We start from the raw sequence: 24,757 nt of genomic DNA, 5'->3' as shown, positions 1-24,757 counted from the left end.
TCATATCTTTGTCACTTGTAATACGAAGGACGATCATTGAAGTTGAGGCTTCTCTCGTAATATACAACATTGGGCGTGTATTGCGACCGGCCGACGTAACCACGCGTGCACACACCTCGACCGAGGCACATATCCAAACAGAATGCAAATAGATTGACAGCTGCTTTGCCCTTGTAAGTGAGCGGCTGGTTGCAGCAACGGCAGGAGCGATGAACCCGTTCACACTGGAACGCCCCGCGGGCACTACGGCGCTAGGTGAAACTGGGGCGCGCGGGAAGCGCTCGCGGCCCTTGGTTTGAGCCGTGTGACGAAACAGGAAGCTCAACACGGCATATTCACGACGTTTATGTCGGTGTCTCGCCAGCGGAAGCTTCGGCTATGTGCAGAGGCCAAGTGCACCTAATTGACCTCCGGCTACTGCTGGACAGGTGTCGGGGTCAAATTGTGGGGAAGCCCATATGCATATGGGTCAAGTCTCACAGCATTCTCAAGGCTCAGCCTCGGTTAAGCATGAAACCAGTACACTGTCTCGCCCTCGCAGGCTGTATCTTAGTCGTCCCCTACCCTAACGAGGCCCTCACAGCCATTCGCCAAATAGTCATCCTATTCAACGATGAGCAGAATCGCCAAAGACAAGTATCCCGAACTTTTTGCCGATGACCGTCAAATAGACAGACGCACTTGCAAGCGCATCGTTCCCATGAAAGTGTTGGTCTTAGGCCTTTGTCGTACCGGGACTGCCTGTACGTAGACCTGTTTCCCCAGCTCTACTCCCCTCTAATTGTTGCTCGTATAGCTATTTGCGAAGCCCTTCGCCAACTTGGTTACGAAACGTACCATATGACTTCCCTCTTCGAAAACGCTCTCGATGCAGATATGTGGAGGGATGCCGTTGAGGCCAAATACTTTGGCAATGGGAAGCCGTTTGAGAGGAAGGAGTGGGATCAGTTGTTGGGTCACTGCTCCGTATGAACTACCTCTCACCAAGCTTACTCAAATACTAAGGCAGATGGTAGGCAGTCACTGACTTCCCATGTGCGGCTTTTGCACCCGAGTTGATCGCTGCATACCCTGACGCCAAGGTAATTCTCACGCTTCGTAATGTGGACTCCTGGTACACCTCCACCATCAACTCTATTATCAAAGGCATGAATCATCCGGGTATGAAAGTACTTGCTCAAATCGACTACATCTTCCTTCGTCGCTGGTATGGGATGGTTTCACGCATGATGGATGGGTTTTTTGAGGGGAGCTTCGAGAAAAACGGTAAGAGGATTTTTCAGGAGCACTATGAAAAGGTTCGCGAGATTGTTCCGAAGGACAACTTGTTGGAGTATACTGCCGGTCAGGGATGGGAGCCGTTGTGCGAGTTCCTGGGGGTGGAGGCACCGTCTACGCCATACCCCCGGGTGAACGAGACTGCTTCGTTTGATGAGAGGATCCAGTTGATTTTGAAGAAGAGTTTGTGGCAGACCGTTAGGCCAGTGCTTTCCGGTGCTTTCTTCGTTGGGGCAGCTTTCATAGCGTATCGCTTGATAGGTGTTTGAGAAGATTTGATTATCAGGATAGGTATAAGAGGACTAGTTAGCTAAGGCAGATTTGTTTTTTCTTCTCCGTCAATGACGATCACTGCGTCTTCTTCCTTGAAGGCATCAACAGCCAAGCACCGGTCATGACCAGCATACAGGCAAGAGTAACGGGCTGCAACACACCGATTCCCATCTGCAGATGCGAAGCAAGTTGTCCAACCAAGAAAGGCAACAAAGCATTCCCAGTCAACCCGACACACACCATGAAACTGACTCCAAAAGGAACGGAAGCACGGTCCAGACCTTCCGTAACCAGGCTGAGGACCGTGGGGAACATTGGTCCGAGAAAGAACCCGATGAAGGCCTCGAAGACTGCGTCGACCTTGATGGAGGTGCAAAGCCATGCGATGAGTTGGCATGCGACGATCAGGGCGAGGAAGACGGCGCAGACGACCTTCGGGTTTCTTGAGACGGGATAGGCAAGGAGTGAGCGTCCGAGGGTGACTCCGGCGTAGAACCCAGCCGTGATGTAGCGAGTCTCCGTATCCGACCCTCTGCGTTTCACCGAGAGGTAAGTCACGAGCCACGCACCGATTGTCGAATTCAATCCGAAAGCAAGGAAAGCGACGAAGGAGCCGACCCACATAACGCGCTTCTTGAGCATAAGACGGAACTTGGAGCGCTGTTGGGGCGTGACACCTGTGTGAATTTGAGGTGGTGCTTCGTAGTTCCAGAAAGCGTACAATTGGATGCCCATCTCCACAATGCTGATCGCGAGTGGGAAGAGGTAGTACCGTTGCCATGGGATGTCGTGCGCAATGAAGGCGGAAACGACCAAGGGCGCAACGAACGCTCCGAGACCGTATAGTGAGTAGTGTACGTTCATCATTACAGTGTCCTCGAAATGTGCAACGTGGGAGCCCATTGCGGATTCTAGGATACCTTCACCGAATCCCAGTGCGACGAAGATGGCGACCAAGAGGCCGAATGGAGGTGCGACAGAGATAACTGCCATTGCTACCGACACGACAAACGATCCCAAAAGCGTGACGAGCCGCATATGAGAGCGGCTGATCAGGTATGGCAGTGCAAACGTAGCCAAGAAGTACCCAGCATCAATTGTCAAGAAGATGTAGGATAAAGTCTGGTATTCGACGCCGTAGTATACCTGCATGGAGAGAAGTACGGAACCTTGACTCGCATCGACGATACCGAGAACAAAGTTGGAGTAGTTGGCCATCGCTAGACGGAGTTTCGCGCGAGGGAGAGGATCATGGGTAGCAAAGTCGAAATGCTTCTTGGTTGGAGGAGAAGGTGACTCGTCAATGGGAGAAGGTGGACGCTCTGCGTTCTCTTGGGATTGAGGACGGTGAACAACGTTTGATCCGCTGTCCGGTCTCAACTCAATTGATTCCATTATTGCAGCTGGATTCTCAATGGAACCGGCCTCTGTTTCCTAATTGAAAGTGGAGTGGGTCAAGTTAAAGTTTCGGAGAGCAAGCTTAAATAGCCGAGATAACCGATACTCATCTCATGCGGCCAACGATCCGAGATGTTAGCTATATGTAGCCGAGATACATGACAAGAGTGTCAAGTAACTTAAGTCTCGCACCTTGTTTTTCTGGATGCAACGCTTGCGTGCAAGAACCTGGCATGGTGCGAGCGAGCGTCATCGTGGGTCCGAAATCCGGATCCAACTGCAGGGTTCGACGCGATACATACGTGAACGACAGTCTCCTCGGAAGATAGAGGTACATTTTTGCTCCGGGAGAACTAGATCCCTGTTGCTGATTATTTTGCAGCGTTCCTTTCGCGATGTCGGTTCTCCTCCTCGCCTTCATCATCGTCCTGATCAACTCCCTGATCACTCTCATCGGTACCGACACAATCGCATCTTACGCGTGGAGCGCGTACTCCCGCTTCATTCCGGGCCCTCACTCTGGCAAGGTCGCTCAATACAAGAAGCTTCAGATCCAAGCCCTGAAGACAAAGACCGAGATGCAGGGCACAAGCAGTCAAGATGAGTTTGCCAAATGGGCCAAACTGAGGAGAAGGTTCGACAAGGAGGTCGCGGAGATGGAGAAGATTACCCAGGATCTCAGTGTGTTCAAGGCTGGGTTTCAGGCAAAGTTCAAGACTGGAATTTGGGCTGGTACGAAGGGTGTCAGGTACTTTTCTTCGTGGTGGTACGGAAAGCAGGCCGTCTTTTACTTGCCGAAGGGATGGTTTCCTTACTGGGTTGAGTACGTCTTGTCGTTTCCCAAGGCGCCAATGGGAGCTGTGAGCTCTACGATCTGGTTCATAGCGGCGGAGAGGGTGATTGGGGAGGTGTTGGAAGTGGTTGCGGGACAGGTTAAGCAGTACACTGCACCAAAGGTGACGAAGGAGAATGTTGAGGAACCAGAAAAGAAGGTTCCTGTTTCAGCAGGACGTGAGTTGTGAGACTTGTAATTGAAAGTACGATAAAGCTTGCGATGACACACGATATATTTTGAGATGCATAATAACACCAGACGTGTTCATTTAATCAATCACTTTCCGGTAGACTTCCTCTTCTTGATATTCTTCTTCGCCGCCTGAGGTGCTGCCTTCTTCTCAGCTTCCGGAGCTGCTGCAGGCTCAGCGACCTTCTTCTCGCTCGCACTCTCGTACTTGTAGTCAATACCAGCAGCCTCCAACTTCTTCTGTTGCTCCTCTCTTCTCTTCTTCTCCTTAACCTCAAGCTTCTCCCACTGCTCCTTCGTTCTGGGCTTCTCATTCTGCTGCTTGGCGATCTTGTTCCATGGCACTGCCTTGAACTTGCGGTTGGCACCAACGAACAAATTCTCGTGAACCTCGTCCTTCGGGACAAGCTTGCACTTGAGAATGTGGTTGAACAAAAGGTAGTTGTTCATTGTGTCAGCGACGATCTGGGCAACCTCCTCCGATGCAAACTCGACGAAAGCGTAGTGCTTAGACTTTCCGGTCTTGCGGTTACGCGAGAGACGAAGACGGGTGACCTCTCCGAACTGAGCGAAGTACGCCTTCATCTCGTCCTCATAGAAACCGTGAGGGATACGACCGAGGTAGACAACTCCGGGGGTATTTGATGGCTTGGCCTTGGCAAGCTTCTGCTTCAGCTCCTTCTCGTCCGCGGGCTTCAAGGCGATTGTTACGGGCTTCTTTGACTCTGCCTCATCGTCGGATGAATCCACCTCCTCATCGTCGCTCGACTCAAAACCCTTAATCAAAGCCTCGGTCTGATCATCCTCCTCCTCATCATCAGAAGACTCCTCCTCGACGTTTGCCTCCTCAGGTAATGGGATAACATCAGCAGCGCCCGCGGGAACAGCCTTCTCCTCCTCGACCTCCTCCTCGTCCGTCGGTGCAGGCCTCTTCTTGGTAACGTTTTTCTTGGCCTCTGCCGGAGCCGTGGCCTTCTCAGAAGCCTTAACAGGGGCAGCCTTGGGCTTAGGGCTCTTCTTGTCCGCAACAGCAACCTTCTTGGCCGGCGCAGAAGCGCTCATGGAGGCTAAACGGGGGAATTAGCACACCGATCATCGAAGAATCGAATTACTGGACAACATACCCTTCCTCTTCTTCGAGTCAACGTTCTTGGGAGCCGGCTTGGGCATTTTTCGAGAATTCGTTTTGTATGGGTTTCGTTGCTCTCCTACATTTTTTGGCGTATCTGAAATCTTGCAGGGTTCGCCCTCGCTAGTCGTATCCTCACGTGAGCCCCATAACAAGGCCTCGAGAACAACCAAGTAATACACTCAGAGGACGACGACGATGGCCGTTTCGTGGGATGCTATACAGACGCTGGCCATCATCTTGGGTCCTACGATCCTTCCCAGGGTGGTTGCATTCTACAGGTCGATACAATCCGCACCGGCGTCGATACGGAAGCCGTTGCCAGCCAATGTCATGCCCAGGATAGCTATCCTTGTCGCTTCGGCACTGGTTGCGATACTCAAGGCGCTTCCTGTGTTGCAGGTGGAGAATATCTTCCTTACGACTGGATCACGATTGCAGACTCCGATCGACGTCATCACCACCAGGCTTCGCTCGCTTGACCTACTAACGCCTTTTAACGAGGCTATCCTATCGAAGTTCAACTCGTTCGACGGTCGTTTACTATACGTGGCATATGGACCCGATGCTTTTGCCAATTGCACCTTCTGCCGCCTTGACGAATCTATGACCTACTTCTTCTACATCTTGCCGGCCCTGGCACTGGCACATCTCATCCACATTGCGGTCATTGCTTTGGCAACTAGCGTCAAACCAGCAAAGGCTTTCCGGGCGAACGCGACTGTCGGTGCTGTCGGCCTCGCGCTCTTTGAGATTTACACGTTTGCAACGTTCAACTTTCGCGCGAACGCTGTAGCCGCAAACACCGGAGCAGACATCACCTGGAAGTACTGGTCAGTCATGCGTTGGAGAGGGCTGGGTATGGCCGCATTGGATGTCGTGTTGGCAGTGTCCATCTACATGGCAGCCACTGGCTGCTGGAACATCGGTGCCGACGATTTAGCAGAGCGATTGGAGACCGCCGCGGCGAGGGCGGAAAGTACATTGCACAAGACGAGGGCGGCAGCATTGGTAAGGGTTGCAGTTGGGTTGAACACGAACCTGAGAGATGTGAGCACCAACGCATGGAGGTCGCAAGTAGAGATCCGTGAAAGGCTACAGGAAGACGAAGAAGTGAGAGCGGTGAAAGAGGAAGCTGGCGAAAGACTCGGCATCACAGATCTCAGGAATGAGGCAAGGGAGTACGTGGACATCGTATTTGACAAGGTGCTTTAGACTTGAAACTCTTTAGGGTCGAACTCGTCATGCACTAAGCGTTCAAATAACCGCAATCTGTTGCGCTCCCACTTGATCCATGCCATCCCGTGCAGCATTGAGTCAGCCAGATCGTCCTGTTTCGCACTAGCTGTCGCGGTCATAAAATGCTCAGCTACTTCGGCTGCTCCTTCTCCGACCTTTATCACCTCCCTCGTGAGAAGCCACTCTTTCACGAGACTGATCCGTATCCGCTTCGACATTGACGCAGTGATTTTGGTCACTTCTTCCTCTTCAGTCGTAGCTTGAATAGTCCCTTCTTTACTTGCCGCCGCCTTCACTTGTTTTTTCCTACGCCCTGTCTTTTTCTTTGCTGCCGGTGTCAGGGATGCGCCTTCTCCTCCTTCAGCTGTAGCTTGAGTTGTTCCTTCTTGCTCCTCCACCATCATTACTTTCTTTTTCTTTCTTTTAGGTAAAGGTATCTCTCTCCCCTGGAGCCAAAGATCCGTCATCCGACCCGAGTTACTACTCCACACCTCTCCCTCAAAGGCCTTTTCTGCTGCCAATGTCCGCCATACGGCATGCAGCATGCTCTCGAACATGTTTACCCGTATAGTCCATTCTTGGACAGTCGCTAACCCACCTGACCGGTACCGTTGACTTTCGATAACCACTGTCGATGGCGAATATGAATCGAGACAGGTGCGGGAGAGCAGGTACGCCTTGCGGGCATACAGCATTGGCGAAAAGTCGGTCGTATCGGTATATCCGGCAAAGGAGGTCATATCCAGCTTCTGCCATGCTTCAACGGTGGGTGCAATAGGCTTCTCCGAGGACAACGATGCGGCAGGCACGGATAGCACGCAAAAAGCAAGGTTCTTGACACCCATATCGATACTCAGGATCCGACATGTTTTCGACGCATTGGTCGAAGGCGGCAAACGAGGCCGAGGAAGTTCATCTGCCAATCGCGATATGAGTACCGACTTCACACCAGTGGTATTCACGGCGCATTTTGTAGCTATGGAGTGAAGTGTTTTAGCAGTAAGCTTTGGTAAACGTTCCAGCAAAAGAGCATTTTGATTCATGCCATGGATGTGAAAGCCATAAAAGGCCTACGTCGTAGGTCGTTGTCCGAGATCGTTGAGACGTGTTCCGAGTATGTAACGACGATACGAAAAACCTACGGACGCGTTTACCTACACACAGGGTGTCGGCAAGGGGTCGATTTTAACGACATATTCAGGGTAGGCAGGATGATTAATTGTGGTTTTAGCTGGGATTGACTTGCTACGGATCTACGAAAAGGAATGAGCCATACGAACACCTTTAGTCAACACTGTCGCAACACGGTACGACAACGCCAGCAAAAGACACCGGTATGGGTGAGATGTTCCAAAGAGTGGGTAAACTGCGTGTTATCAAGCGCATTTCCTGCTCGTTCTGGTAAAAGGCAAGAGCGAGGTTCATGAAAGACACTTGCGCAGCGGTTGGAGGAGCAGTCGCTGGGGACGGGGGAGCGCGCCTTATATAGACCGCGAGGGAGTCGTGAGAACGCTTGAGCCACAAATTCTGAACGAGTACATGAGATATAGTGAACGATTGCCAGGTTGCTCGTTTGAATGGGGAGCGTATTCCAAGCACTTTTATTTTTAAACTCCCCGGCTTGATATAAAACTTTCCTGCATGCATGTTCCAAACGACAAACGCCCGCTGATTTAAGATTGATCCTTTACTGTCCGTTCCGGCTGTCATCGGCATTTATTAGGGTCCTTCTCTCGATCACTTTTTCCCAGCCGCTTCTTCTGCCCTCTTTGCCTCGGCCGCCGCCTGCTTCTTGCGCATGATCTCCGCATTACTGAAGGTCGAAACGTTAGATATGTGTGCCAGCAAGTGTAGCCCGTCGAACTCACCCCTCCTGCACCTGCTTCAAGTTGCTCGCACTCTGCTTCGGACCCTTCTTTTGCTAGAGGCACAATATGTCAGCATTATCTCCGTGTCAACTCCGGGATATCTCAACGTACAGCAGCCAACTTCTTCAAGTTCTTCTCCCTGTCTCTGTCACGCTGGTTACCGCCTGCAAAGCCATACAGTCAGCGCACAATCCTCGTAAGATATAGCACTTCTCATCTCACGCACGGGTCATCTTGTTCGTTCGTACGTAACTTTGAGTTTACGCGTGAGCACGTGGCGTCGAGTGTCCGAGAGACGTGCACGTGATCATGGGAGAATCCATCCCCAGCCAACTGTACGACATGTAAGTAGACCACCACGGAAATGTGGGCAGAACTGTAGCTTTGCATTGTCCATCTAGATAAATTTCCACAGGTTTGGACAGATATTCGGCTTCCAACATGCTGATCATTCAGAATATGAGACTTCCCATTGTCCGTCGCAGCCATATCCGCTTCGACGCATCTTGCTCTGACCATCATCTGCGCTGGCTATATATCCCCATCTTCTCCTTTTCTACTCCGTATTCACTGATTAAACACAACCACTACTCGCCGATAGCATCACTATACAGTATCTCATGTTCTGCGTATCCTTCGTCCTCCTGAATGCCCTCCGCTTCCTCAGCGTGACCTCGATGATATTGTGCATCGTATCATCATGGGTAGTGATCGCATTATCTTTTGAAGATGTATGTCATTCCTCATCTTTCTCATGAATGTCGAGGCTAACAATCGAGGCTAGTTCGGATTTTATTTCTTCACCGCCTTCAACCATCTCTTCCTGAGTCTCGAAGCAGTCATCCTTATAGCGTCGGAGTTTGGGATTCCCTACAAACTCTTTGCCGAGTTTTTACCGCTGCTTGGTCCCAAATCTTCACTAGCAACACTTGGGCTACTCCAGCTGATATCCGGCTTCTGCGTTCTCGGCGATCTTCACCATGAGCTCATCGACCCAGACTGTGCAGGCAATCCTCATTTCTGGAAACTGCTACTAGCAACAGGAACCCTCCTGTTGACTGTCAGTCTGTTCAATCTCGTGGCGAGCCTGTCCTATCGGTCGAAGATGAGGGGCACGCTGAGATTGGAAAGAGATCAGGGAGCAGTAGCGTTGAGGAGTCAGCGGCAGAAAGAGAAGAGGATCATGGAGATTTCGCCGCCGTTATATGCTGTATAGTTGGGTATAATAGGGTGTCAAAGCCATATGCGATTCATCGCGCTGCCTCCGTTGCATTGCAGTCTGCATTGGATGCTGCAGGCTCTTCTGCAAATGCTGCTTGTTGGCCGGCGTAGTACCCAGCTTGGTAGCCTGCGGTGTACCATGCCATCAGCTTTTCACGTAACTCTGGATCAACTGTGCACGATTTGTTAGCTGCGTTTTAACTATCGAATAACATTCGGACGAACCGCTTCTTAATTCCTCTGGAAAGTAGCCAGTCGTCTGAGGCTCTGACGCATTCATGGTATCATCAATCATTTTCTCAGGCTTGACCTGTTCAATCTCCTCGACGGGTCGCGGCGGAGGCGTCTCCAACCTTCTGTACTCCTTGTCACTGAACTGTCCGGGATGATGGGCCTATGGAACCTTGGTCAGACAAGCGTACGAGCCGAAGATGAGAGTAACAACCTTGTAGGTATCGACATGGCTGTTCCATGCATTCACGAAGGTTGAATCATTCCATCCGATGGTGGGCATTGCTTTACGGGACCGAGGGGCTCGAGAACGGACAGTTGGGTTCAACGTTACAAGCACGGGCACAAAACGTACCCTGACGTCAATAAAAGGCAGTACAACACAAAACGCTCAGTTTTCTCATTTAGAGTTTAACAGATATAATCTTGTTTTTGCAGTCGATATCACTCCGATTTGACTTGTCCAGTCAACATGAAACTGGAAACAAAGAGAGAGGCCAAATCTCCCACGACAACAAGCAACAATATGAAACGCTCAATTTGGCAGCATTGACTCCTGGAATGACCAAAACACCATAAAACTCGCCGGTACCCCGCAACCGTGCTTCACAGCATCCATTCATTCATCCAGCCTCTCGACGTTGAACGTCTTTCTTACAACATCACACTCTCTCTTATATATTCCAAAGGCAACCATAACCATGCATCACTCGACATTCCTTACGCTGGCCGTTGGCTTTGTCAGTCTTTTTGGCACTGGAGAGGCCATGCCGAGGGCTCATTTCAGGCGTCAGGTGTACACCAATAGCACCGTGTCGGCCTCATCCAATGCTGCGACTGTTGCGGCAGCTTCCATGACGTCCTTCGCGTCTTCGACGTTGACCTCGACCGCTGCGCAGGTTACTACTACCTGCATCGACGACGTTTGCATGCTTACTGGTGACGGCTTCACCGCTATCACTCTCGTGTCCGGCTCCAATGGCGCTCTTGCCGCCTCTACTCTTGCTCAAGCGACCGAGCTCTCTTCGGCGTTTACGACGGCAGTTGTTGACGCGACTTCGTCTGCTTCGGTCATCACTTCCTCGGCTGCTGCTTATTCCAACGCGACGGCCGCATCTGCTGAGATTATGAGCTCCATCAAGGTCACCAAGACTCTTGTGAAGACCGTCACTTTCACCATCTCTGGGAAACCGACCGAGACTGTCTTCACTCAGTACATGACTGCACCCCTCGCCAGAGAGTCCGCTGCTGCCGCTTCTACCGCTGGGTCCAACACCGCCGTCCTCGCTGCCGCAGCCGCCGCCTCCGCCGATGCCAGTTCTACCATGGAGACATTGACCTCCACTGTTTACGGCGGTCACACGACCAAGGTGATGACCCGCACGATCACCCTCACGGACTTTACCGAGGCAGCTAGCATTGCGACTGCTGAGGCTGCGGTCGCAGCTGCTTCGACTGGAGTTGCTGACGGAGTTACTACCGTCTATGTTCCAACCGTTTCATACATCACTATCATCGAGACCGCTGTCTGTAGTGACTCTCAGGCGACCGCTACTATTACGGTCACGGCTGGCTCTGGTTCGACGGCGACTGCTGCTGAGGAATCTGTTCAGGCAACCGGTGTGGCTGCTGCTTTGGCTGTGAGCGGAACCGAGTCATCGGACTCTGAGGCAACTACTGCATCTGGTTCCGTTGAGTCTACCACCGCGAACGGCGAGGTGAGTGTGACTGAGACTGGCGTTGTGAGCTCCGGCAGCACGTCAACTTCCAGCTCCGCTACCGCTTCTGAGAGCGGCTCTGAGCTGTCATCGGATGACTCCACACTTGACGACTCTGAGGTTGAGTATGACTGCGACGAAGAAGAAGAGGTTATCAGCACGTCCTCCGCTGCCGCTGCCGTTGCCGTTGCCTCTGTCACGGGCGTCATCTCGAATTCCACTACTAGCGGGAACGCAACGGCCGCCGTCTATAGGAGGTGGACGAGGCTGTAAGAAGGTCATATTTTGTTATAGAAAGACATCGACGCTGGTTTCGTCGATGCAGTCATATTTGTTAAGCTAATGAGCGGTGTTTGATTCCTGAAGCAAGACGATTTTGAACCTTTTATACCTGCCTAATACCAGTCGATTGCAATTTTGCCTCCCCTTTACAATCTCTGCCTGCTACTTGTCTAGCGATTTCGGCGTCAATCATGAAGCAACGAGACTGGACTGCCCTCCTTCGCGATTCCCACGGGGGCATGCAACCGTGCACCCCTGAATCGCCGGCCGCGCCGAGGACCATCCGTCGTTGTCGATAACGCAGTTAACCTCCAAAACAACCCAGATCAATAGCAATGTCAAGGGAAGAATCGCAGAAGCTGTCACTCGATGAGGAGGCGCAGAAGGTATGCGATCGGTCACAACATCTTCTCCGCAGTTCGCTGACCATCGTGTACAGAGAAAAGAGCGTCTCGCTCTGCTGAAGAAGCGAAAGCGACCACAAAATGAGACCGGAGAGGAGGCAGAGTTGCCATCTGTACCTATTGTGCAGCCTTCATTACCACGTGAAGAAGAGTCTATACCTACAGAACCTCCCGTAGATGAGAATGGCGAAAGGTTCGTGCGCAGTATTCTGATGACATGTGCTGTGCTGACAATTGCGCACAGCATCTTGGGAGAAGAGACAGTAGAGGAAGCAGCAGCAAGAATCGCCGCAAAGGCCAAAGCAGATGCCGAGAAAATGAAGACCGACGCTCCAATCGATCTATTCAGTCTTGCCGGGACAAAGACAAGAGACTATGATCTGAAACGAAATCTGGAACAAAAATTGACGCGACTGAAGCCGAGAACGGATGCGGCCATTGCAACTTTGTTGAGACAACGGTTGATGGAGCAGCAGGAGAAGAAGAATGGAGGGGAGCCTGATTTGGCGGTAGGGATGGAGATGAGGGAGCAAGAGGCGCGAGCGGAGGCTGCGATGGAGGAGGCATAGGCGTGTTGCAACAGGCTGAGATATGCTACTGTTCTCCTACCATGTATTGCGCTCATGGCGATATTATGCGTCAACCAACGTAATGATACGCTTTCGGCACCTAATGTGCTTCATCACCTACACCCGACCTTGACCGTCCTGTAGCGCCTTGGTCAACTGGACCCTCCTGCTATGCGGACTCAAGCTCCTCTCTCTCTGCTGACCATTTTCATTGCTCTGTAAAGATTGGTTCCCGTTGTCTCGTCCTGGCTCATCTCGTCCTGGCTTCTCACTTGGTGGCGAACTGCTCAATCCCGCCTTTTCGTTTTTGTTCAGAATAGGCGAAAGGGTCCGCTCATTCTCGGCTCCCTTGAATCGGTCTTGAGGAGGCGAATTCGCCCGCTGCTGCTGCGAAAATGGACCGCTCTGCTGTTGCTGCATCATCTGCGTCATGCGTACTCTCGCACTATACGGACTGAGACTCCTTTCTCTCTGTGCCTCCTTGCTCGGAGGTGGTGACTGCCTTCTCGCTGGTTCTGCGGGAATATCTGGTTGTGCGACAGATCTGCTGCTACGACCACCTGGAACATAGGGCGGACTTTCGCCGCGTACAGGGGGCGAGCGGATTCGTGAGCGCATGGAAGCAGCGTCAGAGCCACGACGGTCTCGGCTTCCGTCGCGCCTTCGACCATCGTTGTAGTCGAGAGACGCCTCACGTCGGGAAGAACGACGAGGCGAATCGTCCCGCCGTTTCGAGCGGTACGAGCGGTCGCGAGACCTTGATTTGGTACGATTCTGTCTGCTGGGACGGTAGCTGTCTCCACGGTGCCTTTCCTCGCGAGGTTTGTCTCTGTGCCTTCTGTCGTGATCACGGGATCGTCTGTCGCTTCGGTGTCTCGAGCGCGAACGGGATCTTGAAGGACTGGAAGAAAATCGTAAGAGGCCATGTCAAGGACGCACAGTTTTTCTTACCTCCTCCGTCGTCTTCTCTCAGCCTCCCTTTCGGAAAGAACCTTATCCGCCACACCCTTCCCGTTCTTGATCTCCTCCGGCACCACCTCCGTCAACTCCGGCATCAACTTGGGATTGCGCAGCTGCTGAGTCCTACTAGGACGGGCGTTGTAAACTTGTTCTCCGCCTTTACATTCGTAGGTCCAATGGCCGAATCCTAGACATTTCTGGCACTGTACGTCATTGTCAACGATCACGCTCTCCGGGACAGTCAACGGACATAACAAACCCTTGTTGTAGCTGTCGCTGCATTCGGCTTTGACTGGTATGGTGGACGATAACTCATCGTTCTCCGTTCTTTGTAAGGGTCGATTGAAGTGTGTTGTTTTTTTCTTCTTGGTTCAGCAGCTGCAGAGCGGGTATCCGACAGGCACCCGAAGGTCAGTGCTCGCAAATGATCAGTGGAAGGTTAAAGGTTTACGAACTTCTTAAGGCATATATTCCCGTCTTTTTGAACTAGCTTCACTCCCTCGTAAGGTCTGTTACTGATCTCTGCAACATGCCGTTTTGGCTGCGTCTTTCGAAAAAGTGGTCGAGGCTACACCGCGTACAATCGATAGGCAAAACCATAAAACAAATACTGGAACCCCCGACACGCACCCTCTACCTGCCCGTGTCTGGTGATTCGTATGGAGTCTGTGTTTACTAAGAAGGACAAACATTCTACGAGGCCTCTGTCCTAGTATTCACCAGCTGTTGCGCTGTTCAATTGTATGGATCAATCATCAACTTCCGAAGACGCTTCCTCGGTCTCGACACCATCTGTTAACGACAATGCTGGTCATGACGTACAAAGCAATTCCCTTCCCAATGCTCAACTACCGAAGATGATGCTGCTTAGAAGGCCGTCGGCATCGCAATCTACCTCAGCTACCAGTACCGCATCTTCGGTCAATGTACAGCAAGTCCAATTTCAACCGCCGGAAATCGCGAGGCCGCCCACACTTGCAGAACCTGCTGCTGGAGGAAGCGAAACGCCTTCGTCTACTGTATCGGAGGATACCGCCGATCCTCTCCTGATCGGTGCCATGGAGAACCCTAAGGATCGTCTGTTCATCTTGAAGTTGGAGCAAGATATCAGGATGTTCATCAAGCAGAACACGTCGGATTTGACAATGGAGCTGTCATCATCGAACTCTTATCACCGCCTTTTGGCTCACAGGACGGCGGATTACTACAGGTTGCTGCATGTGAAGGACGTTCAGGGTCCGTCGGTGGTGTTATTCCGATCGCAAAAGACGAGGATTCCCGCAGTACGTCTTGCGGATATGGCTCCAAAGCCCAAACAAGCGGACGCGGAACAGAATGCACCAAAGGGCTTGAAGATTATGAAACGGCAGACGGGTGACGGACGTTCTGGGACGGCATCGGCATCCTCAAGGTCGAGTACCCCATCACAAAGCGATGGCAAGGTGTCAAGAGAAGAAAGGGAAGCAGCATATCAAGAAGCAAGAGCGAGGATTTTCAAGGGGATTGTGGAGTCACCTGCCCCGGAACCCGAGGAGGAAAAGCCTAAGAAGAATAAGGGCAAGCCGCGACGAGCACAGTTCCAGCCCGAGAATCATCAAGGTCGCGGGTCCTTCCCTGGTATGCCAGGTCAAGGCTACTATCCTCAGTACGATGCGTACTATCAGCAGATGTATGCTCAGGGCGGACCCGCCGGTTTCAACCCCAACCCATCTGCGCAGCCATTCGTACCAATGGGCTTTGATCCCTATGCCATGTATGGAAATGACAGAAATCAGTACATTTCCAACATGCCTGGCGGGCCGCAGCCTCCACGACAGCAGCAGCCGGGTTTCCCACAATATGGACCTCCGCAGTCACAGCAACGAGAAGAGATGAGGCGGCCAGTCGGCAGGGAGCAGCCAGTACTACCGCCTATTCAAACAAGCCCTCGACCACGAGGTGGCTCGAGCGGTTCGCCGCAAGCGTTTTCCCCGCTATTGCCGCCTCCATCAAGTGGAGAGAACGTATGGGCACCTCTGGCTGCGTCTACCTATGCCTCTGCGGCATGGTCACTGCCGCGACCGCACACCAGTGATGGGAGCGGTCATGAGTCAAGAAGAATGGATCCGGATGACGAGGCAAAGGCTATGATGGCGAATCTCTCGATGGATGAGAGCAGGCGGGCTACGAATTTGGTACGGAGCTCGGTAAAGCAGCAGTTGGGCAGACCGTGGTAGATTGTTTTCCTAGGCTATCTACGAGCAATTGAGAATTATCGCATCCACCTGAGGTCCGTCGTATGTGGCTGGTGTAAAGCCCCGTTCAAATGCCGTCATCTCTTGATCGGTAGATACATCAAACACACAATCGTACCGATTTAAATGTTTTCAATTCAACAGAGCAACTTCCACAGTCTTTCCCCTGATATCACCTCACATCTACGCTGCACGACCAACGTCGTCATCGGGGTTGTGGTTTGGGACGCCAGCCGCGCGCTACTCACCCAGCTGGCACACACTACACCAGCCGGACGCACTTTGACTCTGCAAACGCCAAAAGCTCCCTGACGAAGAACTTGAACAAAAGGACAAACACAAACCGCCGGACCCAATCCCATCCCTCGGTTATCTGAATCTGAATCGCTTCAAGATCGATATCTCATAGACATCTGCCTGCCTTCACAGCTCCGACATCTCTCTTTTTCTTTGTTTCCTTGACGTTACTACCAGCCGCCACAAGCAATGGGTTCGTCAATGGCACGCATACACCCCCTGTGAACGCGCTCTTACACTCTTCATACAGGTCAGACATTATCGGAACCCGTTATCGACAAGCGATCCCACTATGGCGAGGATGAGAAGCACATCTTCGGTATGTCCGACATGCAGGGTTGGCGTATCTCCATGGAGGACGCACACGCCGCCCTCCTGTCTCTCACTGAAGTCAGTGATGTGAAGGATAAGATCTCATTCTTTGGTGTGTATGACGGTCACGGTGGTGACAGGGTCGCTCAGTTTGCAGGAGAAAACTTGCACAAGATCGTTGCAAAGCAGGACGCATTCAAGGCGGGCGACTACGACAAGGCTCTGAAAGATGGTTTCTTGGAAACGGATCAGGCAATTCTCGCAGGTGAGTGTCTTTCGTGGCATGAATGCGCTATGCATGCTAATGTTGTTGCGCAGACCCTCGCTTCAGCGACGACCCATCAGGTTGCACTGCAACTGTTGCTCTTGTCACCGGTGATGGTCGTCTGTTTTGCGCAAACGCTGGTGATTCACGAACAGTCCTAGGTATGAAGGGTACCGCCAAGCCCCTTTCATTCGACCACAAGCCCCAAAACGAGAAGGAGAAGGCACGAATCTGCGCCGCTGGTGGATTCGTTGACTTTGGACGAGTGAACGGTAACCTTGCATTGAGTCGTGCTGTTGGTGACTTTGAGTTCAAGAAGAGCAAGGACCTTCCTCCTGAGCAGCAGATCGTTACCGTCTTCCCTGACGTCACGGAGCACACTATCACCAAGGACGATGAGTTTATGGTTATTGCATGTGACGGTATCTGGGATGTCCTTTCCTCGCAGGCCGTCATCGAGTTTGTTCGCAGGGGTATTGCGGCGAAGCAGGAGCTTCACCTCATTTGCGAGAACCTCATGGACAACTGTCTGGCTACGTCGTCCGAGACTGGCGGTGTCGGATGCGACAACATGACTGTCGTTATTGTTGGTTTCTTGCAGGGCAAGACCAAGGAGGAGTGGTATGAGATGATTGCGAAGCGTGTCGAGGCTGGCGACGGACCTTGCGCTCCCCCGCGATTTGCCGAGCACAAGGGACCAGGATACCACCACCACGACACGAACGCAAACGAGTTTGAGAGTGACGGTAGCGAAGGCGACCACGTCCAGAGCGACAAACCTCAAGGTAGAGTGATCATCCTCAACGATGGAACCGAGCTTCTTACCGATCAGTCTGACCCAGCTGCCCAAAAAACCGCGGACCGACATGAGTCGCCGATGCCTGATGCGCAAGAGTGATGATTGAAGGGATCCGTTTTCCGTGTACGATATTGTAATGTATAGGAAGGAAGGAGATAGATGGGCCGGGGAGTGATCACATCGCGGTTGTTGTTGTCACGAGGTGAGGACGGGTGTGCGTGTGTGTGTGTGTCTGTGTGTGTTTGTGATGGACACTACATTTTTTTTTTTTTCCAAGGGTCCATATGGTTTGCAATTCTATCGCTACGTTTGTTTATCTCGTTCTCATTCCTGCTGCCTGTGTATGATGTATCGTATGCTAGTTAGTTCGGCAGTTCCAGCGGCTCATTCGGCAAAAACAGTTTCATGGTGTTCTCCCATACAATTTTGGTCAACTCTTGGACGGAGCACCCCTTCAATGCCGCAACAACGGTAGCGACATGAATCATGGTACAAGGCTCATTCCTTGACTTTGTCATATCACCCAAGACAAACTTTTCCTTCTTGCGAATTGTTGGCATCTGCGGTGCATCTTTCAAATACTTTCCGACGGTAGACGTCTTCAACCCACACCACGGAGCATCTGTCTCCAACATTAGATAGTCGAGGGGAATCTCCTTGACCATATCGAGCTGCTCCTCGGTCTTCATACTACACCCGTTGACGGAGATGTATAGGCCCTTCGCAACGAGGCGGTGCATCTCCTCGATGGAGCCTGTGAAGGAGTGAACGACGCCGCCTCGTGGAAGACGGGGTAGCATAGGGAAAAGCATTGATTCGAAATCTTCTGCGCAGGCTCTGGAGTGGAGGAATAGTGGGAGGTCGAGATTTGTTGCGAGTTCGAGCTGTTGTTTAAAGTATTTCAGTTGGACGTCTTTTGGACACCAGTCGAGGCGGTCGTAGTCGAGTCCGAACTCTCCAAAGGCGATGACTACACCACTTTCTTTTCCTTCTTTGGCGAGCAGCTCTAATCCCTCGAGGTAGTGCTCGGGTCCTTCGGGGTGTTTGTCGAATGCTTGCGCGTGCGTAGGGTGCGTACCCACGGTCGAATACAACACACCGGCTTGTTTCCATCAGTCAATCATCCATCTCCACCATGAAGATCACCACTCACGGTACTTTGCAGCCAGCTCCATGGCACGCCGCGCATCGGCCAGATCGCCACCGGTCACCATCATCTTCGCACAGGCATACCGCCGAGCCCGCTCCAGGACGTGGGCAAAGTCGTCCGCGTGAGAAGGGTTGCCGTTGTGGCCGTGGTAAACACCCCTGAACACGGCGTCGGTTGCGTTGAAGCCGATGTCGAAGAGGGGGGCCATCCGCGGGACTCGTGTGAATCGCTTCATTGCACCGATCTGCTGTGCGGGACTGTGTCGACCTGTGGGCCGGTGCCTGGCTGGTGCAGGTACACTATCCAAGATATACAACCCGGTATCTTGGGTGCCGTGGGCTCATCATCCAGTGCGAGTTTACCGTGGGAGTTCTGACAGAGTTCGGGTGGTTACAGACCTCGACGGAGGCTATCATTCCTGTTACTCTTGTATTCGCTATCACAATACTTCAACCCCTCTTCATAGCAATCCCATGCATGTTATCTATTTGATCTGATAAAATCGTCGTTTTGCACGTGATCCGGCTACTGCCAGGCGCCACTCACCCGCAATTCACGATATCGATCAAAGGTCAACTCACAAATAGACAAGGAAACTCCCTGATCCATGGCAGCAGCATCAAATATGGTCCGCGAAATCACTTCCGTCGAGGACTTTGAGCAGTTCATCACCACATCAAATGGCTCCGTTATCGCATTGAACTTCTGGGCGCCGTGGGCCGCTCCGTGTGCGCAGATGAACGTTGTCTTCGAGGAGTTGTCGACTAGATACCCAAGTGTGAAGTTTGCAAAGGTGCGCTTCTTGTACGTTGATTTGGGTGCGTCTCGCTAACGACTTGAGCAGATCGAGGCCGAGGAGCTTGCCGACATTTCCGAATCCTTCGACGTAAGCGCCGTTCCGTTCTTCGTCATCTTAAAGTCAAACAAAGTGCTCGCACGTATCTCTGGTGGCAACGCACCCGAGCTCACTGCCGCCCTCAACCAATATTCCTCAGCCACCTCCCTCCCTCCAGCTCAACCTGTTGCGCCACCAGTACCAGCATCCGCTCCTCAAGTGGAGGAGGATCTGGAGACCCGATTGGGCAACCTCGTCAAGGCTGCTCCCGTGATGTTGTTCATGAAGGGTACACCCGCTGCACCACAGTGCGGTTTCTCGAGGACTTTGGTTGGGTTGCTGAGAGAGCGCGGTGTGCGATATGGATTCTTCAACATTTTGGCGGATGATGAGGTCAGGCAGGGATTGAAGGAATACTCGGATTGGCCAACATTCCCGCAAGTGTACGTCAAGGGTGAGCTCGTGGGTGGATTGGACATCGTGAGAGAGATGATCGATAACGGAGAGTGGGATGATGTCTTGAAGGATGCAGGTGTCGAGGCGCCGGTTGCCTCGTCTGCCTAAGGAGGGGGAGTGTTTTAGATACGAAAGAGACGGACGGTGTGTATGTTAAAGCTTGACTGAGATGATGCCCAAAATCATATCCCATCCGCACATCCTTTGCTCGTGCCTTCCAGGACGTCCATACCAGTGTATCGTCCGGACGCAACCTACGCCCGTCCTGCTGGTGCTAGCAGCTGGTGCGAGAATAGCCTCATGCGCTTAATCGTACCAGAGGATATCCGACAAGAAGATCAGATCGTATTTCCCATCGCTGGATCGAGGAAGGTCAAGCAGTCCAGCTGCGTCTGTACCCCTCTCGTGCCCAGCTGCCGTAAGCTTATCGTATAGTGGCGACTGTCAGTCTCAGGACTTCCTCGCTGTCATATCCAAAGAAGCTCCCGGCTTCAATGTCCTGAACTTGATCCAGCTGCTCCATGGCGGTTCACACAGCCAGCAGTATTATCGTCCTCGAAGTTCTATTTTTAGAGCTTATTGGCGCTAAACCCAATATGGCAGCTGTCAATACCTCATTAAGGGACGTGATACGACTGCTGCAAACATCAAGCTGGTGCTCAGCGATGACCTGAAATTGCTGCGGAAGGGACCGTGACTGTGATTGTCAGCTGCTGTGCGATACGACGGACGCGGAATGTCATCGTCGTCGCATCATGGCTCGCAAGGTCCCCTGGTCAATTACACTCTAGGCGACTGTCTGGGAAAGGGGGCTTTCGGCGCGGTGTACAGAGCATTGAATTGGCAGAATGGCCAGACTGTCGCCGTCAAGCAAGTCAAACTGGGAGATATACCGAAGAGTGAGGTAAATAGCCTCATGGTGGAGATTGACTTACTGAAGAATCTGGATGTATGCCGATTTTGTATGTGTATTATCGACGTAAGCTAAGTGGCATACAGCATCCGAATATCGTACAGTATCACGGCTTTGTTAAGACACCCGACTATCTGTACATCATATTAGAGTGGGTTCCTGTCCAAAGTTCATTGGATGTATGCTGACCCGCGTAACAGATACTGCGAGAACGGCTCATTGCATAGCATCTGCAAGAACTTTGGCAAGTTCCCCGAAAACCTCGTTGCATTGTACATTGCCCAAGTGCTTGCTGGTTTACAATATCTTCACGATCAGGGTGTCATTCACCGAGACATCAAAGGCGCCAACATTCTCACAACAAAAGATGGGTTGGTCAAGCTAGCAGATTTTGGTGTTGCTACAAGGAGCTCTGCGATCAGCGACGCAACCGTGGTAGGAAGTCCCTACTGGATGGCACCGGAGGTGATCGAGCTGAATGGTGCAACCACCGCAAGTGATATCTGGAGCGTTGGATGCACTGTGATTGAGTTGCTGGACGGCCGTCCACCATACTACAACCTCGATCCCATGCCGGCCCTGTTCCGCATCGTCAACGATGATCACCCTCCAATACCTGAAGGCGCATCACCCGCTGTTCGAGATTTTTTGATGCAGTGCTTCCAGAAAGACCCGAACTTGAGAGTGTCCGCAAAGAAATTGTTGAAACATCCACTTATCATGGCGGCAAAGAAAGGAGAGGCCTTTAACTCCGTAATGGATCAGCCAACCACCAAGTACGATGATGCGGTCAAGAGTGTTCAACAATGGAATGAAGCTTTGAGGACGCCACAACTATCCGCAAACGGCGGAGCGATCCTACGTCGGATGCCCAGATCGAACAACCTACAAGTACCAAGCCCCAACGGAAATCGGCGTAGCGGTATCGACTTTGCGACGGTTGTGAGACCACCGCCAGTCATGCATGTCACCGCTGCACCGAAGAACGCAGCGAAGACCTTTCAGTCACCAGAACACACCTTTGCGGATAACTGGGACGATGATTTTGACTCTGATGCTTCTATAAAGCTAAGGAGACCGTTTCATCGGTCCGAAGGCAAGGCGGTTGGTTTAGGTATACAAAGAAGCCTAACCCCGATTCCATCGCTAGGCGGAACAAAAATTAGAAGTCCCGAGCCGAGTGCGGATGACTGGAGCGACGATTTTGAGGGAGGGCTATCCCTAAGCAAATTCAAGGGCCTGGGCATTTCTGGAGCCACGTTTGATGACGACCAGATGAAGACAATTCGTCCTTCTTCGGCCAATAGGAAAGCGTTACCGCCGCTGCCGCATGCAAAGTCCTATCCTCAGCCGCAGCTAAAGAATGATTCAAACACCATTCATCCATTCACGGGGAACGGCGATGAGACGATCCGGTTTTCTCCAAAAGCACGATCTTCCACCATTCATTCTCCGAATCAAAAGAAACGGGCTACATCGCCGTGGATGAACTTGGGTTCGCCTCGAGGCATTGCTTCGGGAAGCAGTATGGAGGACTACTCCCATTGGTTTGCTTCAGAGACAGATGATTCTTTTGCCCAGAAGGTGGATAACATGAACAAGGACAATTCGATGTCGCCGCGGCTGTTTCATCCTTCAGACTTGCAAGGAGTCGAACGGCCTGTTCCAAGCCCAAGTATGCACCGCCGAGGGTCAAGCCAGGCTGATCCCGATTTTATCCCACTAAGGCATTCGCAGTCTTTAGCTGAAATTGCACGTTTCGCTGAAAACGAAGAAGAGGAGAATGACTATTCCGAGGTATTTGGAAGAGACAGCTTCAGAAAGGTCATTAGGTCTGACAACGAAGACCCGAAGCTGAACACGAAGCTCTCGGACAAATCATGGCTAGGCGATAATACCGATGAGGATGATCCTTTTGCTGAAATTGACGAAGAGTTCGACGAGATGAGCCTCGACGCCAATATCGCAAGGGACAAGTATGCCAAGCTGTGTTCGCGCATTGAGCAGTTGACGGTTTCTCTTCGAACAAATGAAGCCGAACTCGTCCTTGTCGGAATCTGCGAGGAGCTGTTAGGCATTTTCGAGGATAATCCGGCATTGACGGCAAACTTCATGCTCGCGCATGGCCTTCTACCTGTATTGGAGATCCTCGAGGTCTGCAAGCGACGTGATTTGATACATCGATTACTAAATATTCTGAACATGGTCATTGCCGATGCCCCAGAAGCACAGGAGAACTTATGCTTCGTGGGTGGTATCTCGGTGATCAATAAGTTCTGCTCGAAGAAATACGCAAATGATATCCGACTTGAAGCGGCGTTGATCGTGCAATGCATTATGCAAACCTCGACGCTTTCTCTTCAGATGTTTGTGAGTTGTCGCGGTTTGGATGTCCTGGTGGGCTTTCTCGAAGAGGACTACGAGACACTTAAGGAGCTCGTATGGATTGGCGTTAACGGGATTTGGAGCGTCTTTGAGCTGCAGGGCGCTACTCCGAAGAATGACTTTTGCAGGATCTTCGCAAAGAGCGGTGTTTTGGATCCTCTTTCGTTGACATTGCAGCACATCTTGCAGGAGGAAGATGAATATGCGCAGATCTGCGCCGACAGGATTGTGCACCTACTGTTACTCTTCAGTCAAGCAGACGCTTTCGTGAAGTCTTTGCTAGCTACGAGAACTGTCTTGCGACGTGTTATGAGGTTGCTACCCGACCTCACGTCAACGCAGCTAGTCGTCATACTCAAAGTCGTCAAAAACATATCGATGGATGAGCATACTCTTGACATGCTGCAGAACGCGAATGCCATTGAGATCCTGACTGAAACGCTCATCGCAAGCAAGGACATCCCTCAATACAAAGAGATCTCAAACCAAATCTTGAATACCATGTACAACCTCTGTCGCTTGAGCAAGACACGCCAAGAGGAAGCGGCACTGGCTGGTCTTGTACCCGTGCTCATGAGAATTGTTCAAGCAGAAAGGCCTCTCAAGCAATTCGCTTTACCCATCTTGTGCGACTTGGCACACGCTGGCAAGACTTGTCGGCGCATTCTCTGGCAGCATGATGGGCTACAGTTCTATCTGTCTTTACTGAGTGATCCCTATTGGATGGTGAATGGGTTGGACAGCATTCTGATCTGGTTTCAGGATGAACCAAGTCGCGTGGAGGAGATCCTGACAGCAGATGAAACTATCGAGTTCGTCGTTACGGCGTTTGCAACATCAAAAGCCACTGCTTTCGAAAACATACTGGAGCCTCTGCAACGGTTATTGCGCCTGAGTGCCACGCTTGCGCAAGCACTTTCTCGGCCGCTTTTCATAAGGAAGCTGCTGGAAAGACTACAACACAGCAAAGCCATTGTGCGTTTGAGTTTATTACGCATTTTAAGAAGCCTGTGCGACGCTAGCCCTGACCCGCGCCGTCTTGTATTGTTCTATGGACTGCGTGAGGTCATTGACAGACTAGCTGAGCATGACAGTGCCGTCCTCGTTCGAGAGCTCGCCAAGGAGATATTGAACCAGCGATGGATGAGCCCAGAAGTCGCAAGTCGGTGCAGTAGCCCACTCAAGCACGACAGTACGAGATACTTTGACGCCAAAGAAGTCATTGGTAATGTGGGACTTGACAGATCCGCCCGACACATCCCATCTTTGCCGGACAACGATGGGAGCGGTGGTACATCAGTACGTTACGGGAGTGGTTTTAGGCGGCGTTGACAAATGTTATCTATTTGCATTCAATGATTCCATTTATCTACGATGCATGGGCGTTGTGATACCCTCGTTCTTGAAGAGAATATTGTACATACAGTCTAACCCTCTCACGCTCCCGTGACTTTCCTAACGTGGTTAGCGTCGTTCGAGGCTACAAAATTCCCGGCGAGCCCAGGGAGCTTCTGTTT

General features: G+C 51.8%; 16 protein-coding genes across 16 annotated transcripts; 9 read left to right on the top strand and 7 right to left on the bottom strand.

Annotated features, from left to right (window-relative positions):
• Positions 1–613: 613 nt before the first annotated feature.
• SAICODRAFT_25395 (uncharacterized protein) lies at positions 614–972 on the top strand (the record flags this gene model as incomplete). Its single annotated transcript, XM_019166853.1, has 2 exons — positions 614–743; positions 797–972. 2 exons carry the CDS (start codon positions 614–616, stop codon positions 970–972), a joined length of 306 nt encoding a protein of 101 aa, XP_019023972.1.
• Positions 973–1,406: 434 nt separating this feature from the next.
• On the bottom strand, positions 1,407–2,608 carry SAICODRAFT_30325 (MFS general substrate transporter). The gene has a single exon (XM_019167651.1). The coding sequence runs from the start codon at positions 2,542–2,544 to the stop codon at positions 1,627–1,629; it is 918 nt and encodes a 305-aa protein (XP_019023971.1). The 5' UTR covers positions 2,545–2,608; the 3' UTR covers positions 1,407–1,626.
• Positions 2,609–3,120: 512 nt separating this feature from the next.
• Positions 3,121–4,016, top strand: SAICODRAFT_120659 (putative retrograde vesicle-mediated transport protein Get1). The gene is made up of 2 exons (XM_019165365.1): positions 3,121–3,280; positions 3,332–4,016. The coding sequence occupies exon 2, from the start codon at positions 3,345–3,347 to the stop codon at positions 3,969–3,971; it is 627 nt and encodes a 208-aa protein (XP_019023970.1). The 5' UTR covers positions 3,121–3,280; positions 3,332–3,344; the 3' UTR covers positions 3,972–4,016.
• Positions 4,017–4,060: 44 nt separating this feature from the next.
• On the bottom strand, positions 4,061–5,143 carry SAICODRAFT_7465 (RNA-binding domain-containing protein; the record flags this gene model as incomplete). Its single annotated transcript, XM_019170942.1, has 2 exons — positions 4,061–5,040; positions 5,098–5,143. The coding sequence occupies 2 exons, from the start codon at positions 5,141–5,143 to the stop codon at positions 4,061–4,063; spliced, it is 1,026 nt and encodes a 341-aa protein (XP_019023969.1).
• Positions 5,144–5,270: 127 nt separating this feature from the next.
• SAICODRAFT_71292 (uncharacterized protein) lies at positions 5,271–6,317 on the top strand (the record flags this gene model as incomplete). Its single annotated transcript, XM_019170670.1, has 1 exon — positions 5,271–6,317. The coding sequence occupies exon 1, from the start codon at positions 5,301–5,303 to the stop codon at positions 6,315–6,317; it is 1,017 nt and encodes a 338-aa protein (XP_019023968.1). The 5' UTR covers positions 5,271–5,300.
• Positions 6,309–7,064, bottom strand: SAICODRAFT_30324 (ribonuclease H-like protein). Its single transcript, XM_019167650.1, has one exon. The coding sequence runs from the start codon at positions 7,034–7,036 to the stop codon at positions 6,314–6,316; it is 723 nt and encodes a 240-aa protein (XP_019023967.1). The 5' UTR covers positions 7,037–7,064; the 3' UTR covers positions 6,309–6,313.
• A 1,014-nt stretch (positions 7,065–8,078) lies between these two features.
• On the bottom strand, positions 8,079–8,442 carry SAICODRAFT_7463 (four F5 protein; the record flags this gene model as incomplete). Its single annotated transcript, XM_019170941.1, has 4 exons — positions 8,079–8,154; positions 8,210–8,262; positions 8,321–8,373; positions 8,436–8,442. 4 exons carry the CDS (start codon positions 8,440–8,442, stop codon positions 8,079–8,081), a joined length of 189 nt encoding a protein of 62 aa, XP_019023966.1.
• Positions 8,443–9,459: 1,017 nt separating this feature from the next.
• Positions 9,460–9,944, bottom strand: SAICODRAFT_7462 (uncharacterized protein; the record flags this gene model as incomplete). The annotated part of the gene is made up of 3 exons (XM_019170940.1): positions 9,460–9,602; positions 9,656–9,824; positions 9,876–9,944. The coding sequence occupies 3 exons, from the start codon at positions 9,942–9,944 to the stop codon at positions 9,460–9,462; spliced, it is 381 nt and encodes a 126-aa protein (XP_019023965.1).
• A 282-nt stretch (positions 9,945–10,226) lies between these two features.
• On the top strand, positions 10,227–11,652 carry SAICODRAFT_19227 (uncharacterized protein; the record flags this gene model as incomplete). The annotated part of the gene is made up of 1 exon (XM_019166067.1): positions 10,227–11,652. Exon 1 carries the CDS (start codon positions 10,363–10,365, stop codon positions 11,650–11,652), a length of 1,290 nt encoding a protein of 429 aa, XP_019023964.1. The 5' UTR covers positions 10,227–10,362.
• A 344-nt stretch (positions 11,653–11,996) lies between these two features.
• Positions 11,997–12,634, top strand: SAICODRAFT_7460 (uncharacterized protein; the record flags this gene model as incomplete). The annotated part of the gene is made up of 3 exons (XM_019170939.1): positions 11,997–12,047; positions 12,101–12,258; positions 12,310–12,634. 3 exons carry the CDS (start codon positions 11,997–11,999, stop codon positions 12,632–12,634), a joined length of 534 nt encoding a protein of 177 aa, XP_019023963.1.
• Positions 12,635–12,751: 117 nt separating this feature from the next.
• Positions 12,752–13,910, bottom strand: SAICODRAFT_25387 (uncharacterized protein; the record flags this gene model as incomplete). The annotated part of the gene is made up of 3 exons (XM_019166852.1): positions 12,752–13,535; positions 13,586–13,797; positions 13,854–13,910. 3 exons carry the CDS (start codon positions 13,908–13,910, stop codon positions 12,752–12,754), a joined length of 1,053 nt encoding a protein of 350 aa, XP_019023962.1.
• A 274-nt stretch (positions 13,911–14,184) lies between these two features.
• Positions 14,185–15,859, top strand: SAICODRAFT_71287 (uncharacterized protein). The gene has a single exon (XM_019170669.1). It carries the CDS (start codon positions 14,338–14,340, stop codon positions 15,808–15,810), a length of 1,473 nt encoding a protein of 490 aa, XP_019023961.1. The 5' UTR covers positions 14,185–14,337; the 3' UTR covers positions 15,811–15,859.
• Positions 15,860–16,314: 455 nt separating this feature from the next.
• On the top strand, positions 16,315–17,600 carry SAICODRAFT_25385 (putative serine/threonine phosphatase 2C ptc2; the record flags this gene model as incomplete). Its single annotated transcript, XM_019166851.1, has 3 exons — positions 16,315–16,318; positions 16,376–16,702; positions 16,756–17,600. 3 exons carry the CDS (start codon positions 16,315–16,317, stop codon positions 17,598–17,600), a joined length of 1,176 nt encoding a protein of 391 aa, XP_019023960.1.
• A 244-nt stretch (positions 17,601–17,844) lies between these two features.
• On the bottom strand, positions 17,845–18,886 carry SAICODRAFT_71285 (putative hydrolase; the record flags this gene model as incomplete). Its single annotated transcript, XM_019170668.1, has 2 exons — positions 17,845–18,603; positions 18,655–18,886. 2 exons carry the CDS (start codon positions 18,884–18,886, stop codon positions 17,864–17,866), a joined length of 972 nt encoding a protein of 323 aa, XP_019023959.1. The 3' UTR covers positions 17,845–17,863.
• Positions 18,887–19,276: 390 nt separating this feature from the next.
• On the top strand, positions 19,277–20,050 carry SAICODRAFT_57131 (monothiol glutaredoxin-5; the record flags this gene model as incomplete). The annotated part of the gene is made up of 2 exons (XM_019169511.1): positions 19,277–19,444; positions 19,496–20,050. 2 exons carry the CDS (start codon positions 19,277–19,279, stop codon positions 20,048–20,050), a joined length of 723 nt encoding a protein of 240 aa, XP_019023958.1.
• A 626-nt stretch (positions 20,051–20,676) lies between these two features.
• Positions 20,677–24,746, top strand: SAICODRAFT_92458 (uncharacterized protein; the record flags this gene model as incomplete). The annotated part of the gene is made up of 3 exons (XM_019171811.1): positions 20,677–20,891; positions 20,942–21,006; positions 21,056–24,746. Coding segments are annotated over 3 exons (3,797 nt in total), but the record flags the coding sequence as incomplete, so codon positions are not given.
• Between the last annotated feature and the right edge of the window lie 11 nt (positions 24,747–24,757).

The sequence above is a fragment of the Saitoella complicata genome, assembly GCF_001661265.1.
Source record: "Saitoella complicata NRRL Y-17804 unplaced genomic scaffold SAICOscaffold_12, whole genome shotgun sequence".
In the NCBI taxonomy this organism is placed as follows: domain Eukaryota; kingdom Fungi; phylum Ascomycota; class Saitoellomycetes; order Saitoellales; family Saitoellaceae; genus Saitoella; species Saitoella complicata.
The sequence above is the reverse complement of the archived record's forward strand: the minus strand, read 5'-3'. Positions and strand labels throughout refer to the sequence as shown.